The 11,677-nt window shown below is 44.2% G+C and overlaps 4 protein-coding genes across 4 annotated transcripts; all 4 read right to left on the bottom strand.

Annotated features, from left to right (window-relative positions):
- Positions 1 to 1,693: 1,693 nt before the first annotated feature.
- On the bottom strand, positions 1,694 to 2,029 carry LOC149105230 (uncharacterized). The gene has a single exon (XM_089272340.1). The coding sequence runs from the start codon at positions 2,027 to 2,029 to the stop codon at positions 1,694 to 1,696; it is 336 nt and encodes a 111-aa protein (XP_089128466.1).
- Positions 2,030 to 2,176: 147 nt separating this feature from the next.
- On the bottom strand, positions 2,177 to 2,548 carry LOC149105229 (uncharacterized). The gene has a single exon (XM_089272339.1). The coding sequence runs from the start codon at positions 2,546 to 2,548 to the stop codon at positions 2,177 to 2,179; it is 372 nt and encodes a 123-aa protein (XP_089128465.1).
- A 14-nt stretch (positions 2,549 to 2,562) lies between these two features.
- On the bottom strand, positions 2,563 to 3,345 carry LOC149105228 (uncharacterized). The gene has a single exon (XM_089272338.1). It carries the CDS (start codon positions 3,343 to 3,345, stop codon positions 2,563 to 2,565), a length of 783 nt encoding a protein of 260 aa, XP_089128464.1.
- A 7,167-nt stretch (positions 3,346 to 10,512) lies between these two features.
- LOC149105227 (uncharacterized) lies at positions 10,513 to 11,142 on the bottom strand. The gene has a single exon (XM_089271492.1). The coding sequence runs from the start codon at positions 11,140 to 11,142 to the stop codon at positions 10,513 to 10,515; it is 630 nt and encodes a 209-aa protein (XP_089127618.1).
- Between the last annotated feature and the right edge of the window lie 535 nt (positions 11,143 to 11,677).

The following is an 11,677-nucleotide window of genomic DNA, read 5'->3' as shown; positions in this document are numbered from 1 at the left end:
TAGCAGACCCCGTGAAGAACGTGAGCGAAAACAATTTTTTGACTGAGATTTCCGCTAATTCAACGCTGGTTTTCTTCCAAAAATATCCAATGATTAGGGCTAGACTACAGAATACAGGGCCACCTTTAACCATCCATCAAACGAGCCGGCTCGTTTTGTTCGTTTGCTCCTTTGTTCTCCACTGCCGAGACAAACGAGCCTCCAAAAATATGCACCTTCAGAAGTACCCTTTGTATTGTGTGGCTGCACCACGGTTGATCCTTATCTTAAGCCATTCGATTAAAGCACCCACAAAACTTAAAAAACTTAAGAAAGTTTCAGTTAAAACTCCGTTGAAATCCTCCATAACGAAAAGTCCGAATGGCACTTCTGGTCAGATCGAAGTTTACTTTATAGTTTATTCCCCTTGTTAAAACCTGTTAAGGTTTGTTGGTGCTCTGATCGAACGGTTTTAGTTAGGCAAAAAATAATGGCTATTTTCGGGAATGAATCCAGTGTTAAATTAGTGAGTCTCACTCTGATCACTCACTCTTTGTTTATCTAGACAGTGTTATTGTAGCTTTTTAGCTCATTTTACATTATTATACTGTTTAGTTTTTAATTGTTTTATAGCTCACTTCTGTAATACGCAGGTGATCATGTATTCATGTAACCTGCGCAATATAAACGTAACTAAAATTACTATTACTCTTAACTCGTGCCACTTTCGTCGAGTGCATTGTAGCGCAGCAACTTAATCCCTCCACATCTGCCGGGTCTTTCCCATGACTTGAATGCTGCCTCTGCTTCTTCCTTACTCTAGTAATCTCTCTCTACAGCCACCTTTCCGTTTTCCCAAAGCCCTACCGGCTTAGAAGGACAGGCGGTTCTGGGGACGAAAATGAAGATAGCAAATTCGTATTTCTTTCTATGCACCGGCAAAAGGAAACCATGATATAAATGCTCTAGGGCTACGCATCTTTCACCGCACTAGACATCATTTACCATCACTAGTCATCATCCACCATCACTAGTCATCATTTACCATCAGTACACATCATTCACCATTGTCCGAAATCCGTAGTTGGCGTTACGCATTGCGTTATGCGTAGAGTTACGTATCTGGTCACGTGCTTAGCTTCAAGTTAATTGACAGATGAGTCATGTGCTTGAGACTGAGAATGTTGGAGATGTTGATTGTGAATGAGAGAGAAAAGCACGAGTGTTTCAAAAAGATTGTTTACCTTGATAGTTCAAGATTGTACCGAGATTGTGAAGATATACAGTCCTCAGATTGAAGGAAATAAAGATTGTGAAGTCCTCATATGTGTGGATTTCTAACAACCATCACTAGTCATCATTACCATCACTAGTCATCATTCACCATCACTAGTCATCATTTACCATCACTACACATCATTCACCATCACTAACATCATCCACCATCACTAGACATCATTCACCATCACTAGTCATCATTCATCATCACTAGACATCATTCACCATCACTAGACATCCTTCACCATCACTAGACATCATTCATCATCACTAGACATCATTTACCATCACCATCACTAGTCATCATTCACCATTACTAGACATCATTCACCATCACTAGTCATCATCCACCATCACTAGTCATCATTTACCATCACTGGACATCATTCACCATCACTAGACATCATTCACCATCACTAGGCATCATTCACCATCACTAGTCATCATCCACCTTCTTGTGAATTTCTAGGAATGTCAGGTGGTGGTCTTTGGGTAAAATTATTGGCTCCTTCGCTTCCGCAGGCAAATCAGCATACTCTAGCCGTCCCTTGCATCTTATCACACCCTTACTGTCTTCAGTAAGACCAAACTTGTTAGAAAGCTGCTTGTAGTTCTCTTGACACTTTAACTCTCTTTGTGCTGCTTTTATCCAGTCAATCTCTGCCTCCGTCAGCTCTTGCAAGGATAGCGGTCCATGCTTCCTCTCTGACTTTGTCTTCTTGGCCACATTGAAGCAAAACCGTTTAAGCCACGCTGTCACTCTCAAAACCATCCTTATGCAACTGTACTTGTCAATTTCAATGACTTTGTCTATCCCCACAACCAGATCAGTTCGGGTCACAAGGATGCTGGTCGTCCTCTCTTGTTCTTGACTTTCAGTGGTAGGTGACACTGATCCCTCTGAAGGCCAACTCTCTTCTTACTCTGTTAACCAAGCAGGACCTTGCCACCACAATACATTCTGCTTTAAACCGGATGCAGACATTCCTCTCGACCCAATGTCCGCAGGGTTCTCTCGACTTGGACAGTACCTCCAATCTTCATTGTCACTCAGCCTCAAAATTTCGTTCACACGGTGCTTGACAAATTGTTTCCATTCCCCTCTGTTCATAATCCAGAACAAGGCAGTCTGACTGTCCAGCCACAGTTTCGAACGTTTAACACTCTGCTGCGAGGCAAGAGCACCTTCAACATTGACCATAAGTTTCACTAGTATAAGTGCTGCCATAAGCTCTAGCCTTGGAATTGACAGCTCCTTCAAGGGTGCCACTCTTGTCTTTGAAGTCAACATTCGTACATATCTACCTACCTGGGTTCTATAAACAAGGTACACCACACCACAGTAGGCCTTCTTGCATCTGCGAACCCATGCAGTGAGCACTCCTCCACCTCCTCATGAGGGTGGTCATAAACACAGCGTTTTACATCAATCCTATGACAGTCAATGAGGCCCTTAATCCAATCTTCCACGCCCTTCTTGACCCCTCCCTCCAGCTGTTCGTGCCATCCACACTTCTGACGACAGATCTCTTGGAATATAACCTTGACACTCACTGTAACCGGACTAATAAGTCCCAAGGGGTCATAGACTCCTGCTAGTAGCCTTAATGTATTCCGCTTAGTGGCAGGTAAGCCTTCGGCACGCTGCGCAATCAACGTCAGATCAAGAGTGATGACATCAGCTTCGTAATCCCACTCGCATCCTAACACCTTCTGGCCCTTGCTTCCCAACTTCATGCCCACAGAAGACTTAGCATAACTGATGTCTTCCTCTGTCACCACATCTTGTTTATCACCAATCTGGGTTTTTGTTGCCATTTTGGCCCTTACCTGTGAATCATTTGTCAGCCATTTCCTGAGTTTGAAACCTCCTTCGGCCATTCGACTCTGAGTCTTCTGGTACAACTCCATACATTCCTGTGATGTCGCTCCACCACCAACAAAATCATCAACATAAAACGAATCCAACAACTTAGCTACAAACCTTGGGTCCGAAATTTCATACCTTTTGACATGATGTCGGAGTGTAGCATTCAATAAAAAGGGTGATGCATTCAGTCCAAATACAACCCTACAAAACCTGGACATCATTCACCATCACTAGACATCATTCACCATCACTAGTCATCAGTCACCATCACTAGACATCATCCACCATCACTAGTCATCATTCACCATCACTGGACATCATTCACCATCACTAGACATCATTCACCATCACTAGGCATCATTCATCATCACTAGTCATCATTTACCATCACTGGACATCATTCACCATCACTAGTCATCATTCACCATCACTAGTCATCATCCACCATCACTAGAAATCATTCACCATCACTAGTCATCATCCACCATCACTAGTCATCATTTACCATCAGTGGACATCATTCACCATCACTAGACATCATTCACCATCACTAGTCATCATCCACCATCACTAGTCATCATTCACCATCACTAGTCATCATTTACCATCACTGGAGATCATTCACCATCACTAGACATCATTCACCATCACTAGACATCATTCACCATCACTAGACATCATTCACCATCACTAGGCATCATTCACCATCACTAGTCATCATCCACCACCACTAGTCATCATCCTCCATCACTAGTCATTATTTACCATTACTGGAGATCATTCACCATCACTAGTCATCATTCACCATCACTAGACATCATACACCATCACTAGGCATCATTCACCATCAATACTCATCATCCACCATCACTAGTCATCATTTACCATCACTAGTCATCATCCACCATCACTAGGCATCATTCACCATCACTAGTCATCATTAGCCATCACTAGACATCACTCACCATCACTAGTCATCATTTACCATCACTAGTCATCATTTACCATCACTAGTCATCATTCACCATCACTAGATATCATTCACCATCACTAGTCATCGTCCACCATCACTAGTCATCATTCACCATCACTGGACATCATTCACCATCACTAGACATGATCCACCATCACTAGGCATCATTTACCATCGCTAGTCATCATTCACCATCACTAGACATTATTCACCATCACTAGTCATCATTCACCATCACCGGACATCATTCACCATCACTACACATCATCCACCATCCCACCATCAGTAGGCATCATTCAGCATCACTAGTCAGCATTCACCACCACTAGACATCATCCACCATCACTAGTCATCATTCACCATCACTAGACATCATTCACCATCACTAGACATCATTCACCATCAATAGTCATCATTTACCATCACTAGTCATCATTCACCATTACTAGACATCATTCACCATCACTAGTCATCATCCACCATCACTAGTGATCATTCACCATCACTGGACATCATTCACGATCACTAGACATCATCCACCATCACTAGGCATCGTTCACTATCACTAGTCATCATTCACTATCATCAGACATCATCCACCATCACTAGTCATCATTCACCATCACTAGACATCATTCACCATCACTAGTCATCATCCACCATCACTAGTCATCATTCACCATCACTGGACATCATTCACCATCTTTAGACATCATCCACCATCACTAGGCATCATTCACCATCACTGGACATCATTCACCATCCCTAGACATCATCCACCATCACTAGGCATCATTCACCATCACTGGACATCATTCACCATCACTAGTCATCATCCACCATCACTAGTCATCATCCACCATCACTAGAAATCATTCACCATCACTAGTCATCATCCACCATCACTAGTCATCATTTACCATCAGTGGACATCATTCACCATCACTAGACATCATTCACCATCACTAGTCATCATCCACCATCACTAGTCATCATTCACCATCACTAGTCATCATTTACCATCACTGGAGATCATTCACCATCACTAGACATCATTCACCATCACTAGACATCATTCACCATCACTAGGCATCATTCACCATCACTAGTCATCATCCACCACCACTAGTCATCATCCTCCATCACTAGTCATTATTTACCATTACTGGAGATCATTCACCATCACTAGTCATCATTCACCATCACTAGACATCATACACCATCACTAGGCATCATTCACCATCAATACTCATCATCCACCATCACTAGTCATCATTTACCATCACTAGTCATCATCCACCATCACTAGGCATCATTCACCATCACTAGTCATCATTAGCCATCACTAGACATCACTCACCATCACTAGTCATCATTTACCATCACTAGTCATCATTCACCATCACTAGATATCATTCACCATCACTAGTCATCGTCCACCATCACTAGTCATCATTCACCATCACTGGACATCATTCACCATCACTAGACATGATCCACCATCACTAGGCATCATTTACCATCGCTAGTCATCATTCACCATCACTAGACATTATTCACCATCACTAGTCATCATCCACCATCACTAGTCATCATTCACCATCACCGGACATCATTCACCATCACTACACATCATCCACCATCCCACCATCAGTAGGCATCATTCAGCATCACTAGACATCATTTACCATCACTAGTCATCATTCACCATCACTAGTCATCATTCACCATCACTAGACATCATTCACCATCACTAGACATCATTCACCATCACTAGACATCATTCACCATCACTAGTCATCATTCACCATCACTAGACATCATTCACCATCACTAGACATCATTCACCATCACTAGTCATCATTCACCATCACTAGTCATCATTCACCATCACTAGACATCATTCACCATCACTAGTCATCATTCACCATCACTAGACATCATTCACCATCACTAGTCATCATTCACCATCACTAGACATCATTCACCATCACTAGTCATCATTCACCATCACTAGACATTATTCACCATCACTAGTCATCATTTACCATCACTAGACATCATTCACCATCACTAGTCATCATTCACCATCACTGGACATCATTCACCATCACTAGTCATCATTCACCATCACTAGACATCATTCACCATCACTAGTCATCATTCACCATCACTAGTCATCATTCACCATCACTAGTCATCATTCACCATGACTAGTCATCATTCACCATCACTAGTCATCATTCACGATCACTAGTCATCATTCACCATGACTAGTCATCATTCACCATCACTAGTCATCATTCACCATCACTAGTCATCATTTACCATCACTAGACATCATTCACGATCACTAGTCGTCGTCCACCATCACTAGACATCATCCACCATCACTGTCATCATTCACCATCACTAGTCACCATACACCATCACTAGACATCACTCACCATCACTAGTCATCATTCACCATCAACTGACATCATACACCATCACTAGTCGTCATTCACCATCACTAGACATCATTCACCATCACTAGTCATCATTCACCATCACTGGACATCATTCACCATCACTAGTCATCATTTACCATCACTAGACATCATTTACCATCACTAGTCATCATTCACCATCACTAGACATCATCCACCATCACTAGGCATCATTCACCATCACTAGTCATCATTTACCATCACTAGTCATCATCCACCATCACTTGTCATCCTTCACCATCACTAGTCATCATACACCATCACTGGATATCATTCACCATCACTAGTCATCATCCACCATCACTAGTCATCATACACCATAACTAGTCATCATTCACCATCACTAGTCATCATCCACCATCACTTGTCATCATTCACCATCATTAGTCATCATTCACCATCACTAGTCATCATTCACCATTTCTAGTCATCATCCACCATCACTAGACATCATTCACCATCACTAGTCATCATTCACCATCACTAGACATTATTCACCATCACTAGTCATCATTTACCATCACTAGACATCATTCACCATCACTAGTCATCATTCACCATCACTAGTCATCATTCACCATCACTGGACATCATTCACCATCACTAGTCATCATTCACCATCACTAGACATCATTCACCATCACTAGTCATCATTTACCATCACTAGTCATCATTCACCATGACTAGTCATCATTCACCATGACTAGTCATCATTCACCATCACTAGTCATCATTCACGATCACTAGTCGTCGTCCACCATCACTAGACATCATCCACCATCACGGTCATCATTCACCATCACTGGACATCATTCACCATCACTAGACATCGTCCACCATCACTAGGCATCATCCACCATCACTGTCATCATTCACCATCACTGGACATCATTCACCATCACTAGTCATCATTCACCATCACTAGACATCATTCACCATCACTAGACATCATTCACCATCACTAGTCGTCATTCACCATCACTAGACATCATTCACCATCACTAGACATCATTCACCATCACTAGACATCATTCACCATCACTAGACATCATTCACCATCACTAGTCATCATTCATCATCACTGGACATCATTCACCATCACTAGTCATCATTCACCATCACTAGACATCATTTACCATCAGTGGACATCATTCACCATCACTAGTCATCATCCACTTTCACTAGTCGTCATTCACCATTACTAGTCATAATTTACCATCAGTAGACATCATTCACCATCACTAGTCATCTTCCACCGCCACTAGCTTACGTACTCGTGAAAGCTAGATTGCCGGAGTTGGAAGCAGAAACCAGGCCTTGTGGTTGGTTGGTTCTTCCGCTTCTGCTTTCGACTCACAATCTAGTTTTCACTGGATCATAAGCAACGGAATCGTAAACGGAATCGTAAAGGGAATCGGAAGAAATTAGGTTAATGGAAACGTTCCGAGTTCCGAGTCCAATTCCGTCGAGCTTTTGACTCCGCTTAACACCCCGATTTTCGATTTTCACTAGGTCATAAGCTCTCCTACGACTCCAGCTCCGCCTTGAACTCCGTCGTTAGTTAAACCCAGCATTAATTAGCGTTGAAGAACGGAAAAGCACCTCACTGAGATATGGGATAACGAGGTTTTACTTGACTGGATCGAGGTGTTCATCATCAAGATACCTAAGAAGGGTGCTTTCTCTAACTGGAGCAACCGGAGGGGAATAACACTGTTATCTGTTCCAAGCAACATTTTCTACAAGATCATCATTGACCGCATAGCATTAGTAGTCGACAGGCTGTTAGGAACGAACAATCTGGTTTTTGAAGGGCAGAGGTGCACTAATTATAACCAGATATTTGTTCTCAGGAATATCATCGAAAAATGCTCAGAATGGCAACGTCCGGGGTACGTCAAAACTGTGTGTTATCAGCCCTACGTTTGAGTGTTGCAAAGTACCAGGGAGGATCAGGCCAGAGGGATATGATGCCGACTTGCTCCCAACGCTTGAGGACCTTGACTGTGCCGATGACATAGCTCTGTTATCACACACACTTGACAAATTTAAATATTTCAAAAGCCTGTTGACAGATTCGCAAGAACATCACGGCCACGGCTTGCGAAGCGCGATTCCAACGCTTTGATTTGCTCCGGTTCCAAAACATTCCTGCAAGACGTCGCGCGTATCTCGAATGTTGACGACGCGTTGTCAACGCTCCTAACATAAGCCAATCACAGTTTTGCGTTGTGAGAGCAACGCATAATTGAAACTCTTAGGCTTAGGCGGTAGTCCCTCCTTTCGCACACTCCTCGCCCCCAGGATTTCGCGCGGCTATTTTTTTCTCGCAGTTTTCTTTCGTGTCACGCACGACGGACTAAGCGAAAGAGGGACCACTCGTAGTCTACAGGTCAGAATGGTAATTAACTGTGATAAATCGAGGGTTATGTATGTGCGAACAGAGTGGCGGAACCTATCAGAGTTTGAGAGCACAATCTAGAGTTTGTGGACACTTTCAACTATCTTGGCGCCAGCAGTGACATCCGCAATAGGCTCAGCAAAGCAAGATAAACCTTTGCGAGGCTGAAGCAGGTCTGGAAATCGAGTCAGTATAGCACAATAACTATGGGGCGCTATGGGGATGAGTGAGACATTATTCACTATCACTAGACATTTGTCAGTAGACATCATTCACAAGACAATATTCTCCATCAGCAGCCTGAGAGATGAATATGATTTACCATCGGCACTAGGCATTATTCATCACATAATGATCATAAAAGATCATAGAAAGGAAAGGAATAGACTATTCGCAGTCTCTCGTTGCCCTCTGTTGTTCGAAAGAGCCCTAGTTTATCACTCACTCACTCAACCCTCTTAGTTCCTGATGGACCTAACTTCCTGTAGGTCGTCCACAAGTGCCCGCCACCTGATCCTACTTTGAGAGTGCGTTTCGCTCCCTGCCAAGTGAGCTGTCTTTCCTCCAACTCTGCCATTTTTGTGCGACTCCAGGTGTGCTGGATCTGCCTCTCTTGCGCTTCCCCTGTGGGTTCCACTCTACGGCCCTCTTGGCTGTCTGTCTCGTCTCCTCAGCGTGTGGCCAATCCAACCCCAAGCTCTTTGCCTAATCTCCTGATCTACCGGTCGCTGTCCTGCTTGTCTCCGAAGCTCCTCACTGCGTATTCGTCTACGCCACCAAATCCGCAAGTTGTTCCTCAGCCTCGTGTTGATGAACACCTGCAACTTCTGCTTCAATCCCTTGGTCAGTCTCCAAGTTTCAGAACTATACAGGAGCAGAAACTTGCACATTTGACCCAAATACGCTCAACTTGGTCTTAGTTGTCCCAATGCGTGGCTGGATGTCCTCATCAGTACCTCCCTTCGCACTTACAATGCTGCTGAGGTACGTCAATTCGTTCACCTCCTCGATCTGCTCCCCTTCGATCGATACACCATCGCCGCGTTTGGCACAGATACGCATCAGCTTTGTCTTTGTAGCAGTGATGTTCAGGCCTACATTTGCACCTTGCTCCTTTTAAGGCCTGTGCCTTATCTCTCGTGTCCTGCACTCTGTGCGGCGGTAGGGCCAGATCATCAGCGAAGTCAAGGTCTTTCCAAAGATGTCGTGAAGGACCACTGGATACCACGGCTCCTGCCAAACGCTATCCTGGTTTCCTAATGAAGGACAACAAGAAACAACAAGAGAGATAGCAGGCAGCCTTGTCTGACGCCTGTCTATCCATTATGTACCACTTGCGCAGAAAAGAGCTCATAAAGAGCTCTGATGATGGTAACTATCTAGACGGGAATCTCGTAGTGGCGCAGCAACCGCCACAACACCTCTTTGCTGATGCAATCGAAAGCCTTCTCGAAATCTATAAAGTTGATGTACAAGGAGGACTGCCACTCAATGCTTTGTTCCACAATAATCCTCGGTGTCGCTATTTGGTCCGTACAGCTTCCACCAGCTCGAAACCCCGCTTGTTCCTCTGGGAGTTTTCATCCAGTGCCGTCGTGATACGCTCTAAGATCACTCTGCAGAGCACCTTACTTGCCATGTTCAAAAGCGTGAGGCCATGCCAGTTTTTACAGTGGCTCGGATCGCCTTTCTTTGGCAGCTTGATTAGCAAACCTTTCTTTCTCTCCTCTGATATCTGCTCTTTACTCCATATCTGGTTGCTGAGGTCCAAAAGAACTCTGACACTTAACCCCCAGCCTAAATTGCCTCTGGTAATGGGTATATTGTCACATCGTGCTGCCTTCGCATTCTTTAACTTCTTCATGGGGTTCTTGATCTCAGAACGTGTAATGCGACCTGTCCTGATGTTTAGTTCGTCGCTTGGCTCTACCGCCGGCGGATTGGGCGGCGCCTTGTGTTTAATCAGTCTTTCAAAGTGCTCCCTCCACCGGTGCATCTTTTCTTCCACCGTCCTCACCAACAGGCCTGTAACATTTCTCACCGGCTTACATGTACTCTGAAACCTCCCACTCAGCCTCGTTGTGATTTCGTACAAAGTCTTCATATCACCCCTCTTTCCACCTTTCTCAGCCCTCTCGGTCCGACTCCACATAAACCCTCCTACAGGTTCCGTTCACCTCCCTATTCAGCTCCTGGTACCTTTTACTCGCATCCCTCCTCTTCTTTCTCGTCATGGCCATGTTCATAGCATTTTTTACCTCACCAGGTCTCCTTACTGATCCACTCTTTCCTATTTGCCTTTGCCCGACCCAGCACCATTTCACAGATCTCCACGTAGCTTTGCTCGTTCTGCCTCCACTCATCCTCCCCAGGCAGTTCCTCCTCAACCAACTGCTGCAGACCCTCAAATCTGCTGTGTAGCGTCAGCTTGAACATGTCTCTTACCTCTGGATCTCTCAGCTTACGCACTGTGCCAGTTTCCCCTTTTTTACTATGGCAATCTTTAGCCTGACTTTTGCCAGCAGCAGTTGGTGATCTGACCCAGCATCTGCCCCACGCTTGACACGAACATCCTGCAGCGAACTCCTCCTTCTCTTGCTAAATGCCATATGGTCGATCTGATTCTCCGCACCACATTCAGGAGACATCCATTTTCGCTTATGACACTCCTTTTGAGGGAACAGCGT

Source organism: Orbicella faveolata, unplaced genomic scaffold (assembly GCF_042242905.1).
Source record: "Orbicella faveolata isolate gen_17 unplaced genomic scaffold, um_ofav_v1 contig_34, whole genome shotgun sequence".
NCBI lineage: Eukaryota > Metazoa > Cnidaria > Anthozoa > Scleractinia > Merulinidae > Orbicella > Orbicella faveolata.
This window is presented reverse-complemented; position numbering and strand designations above follow the sequence as displayed.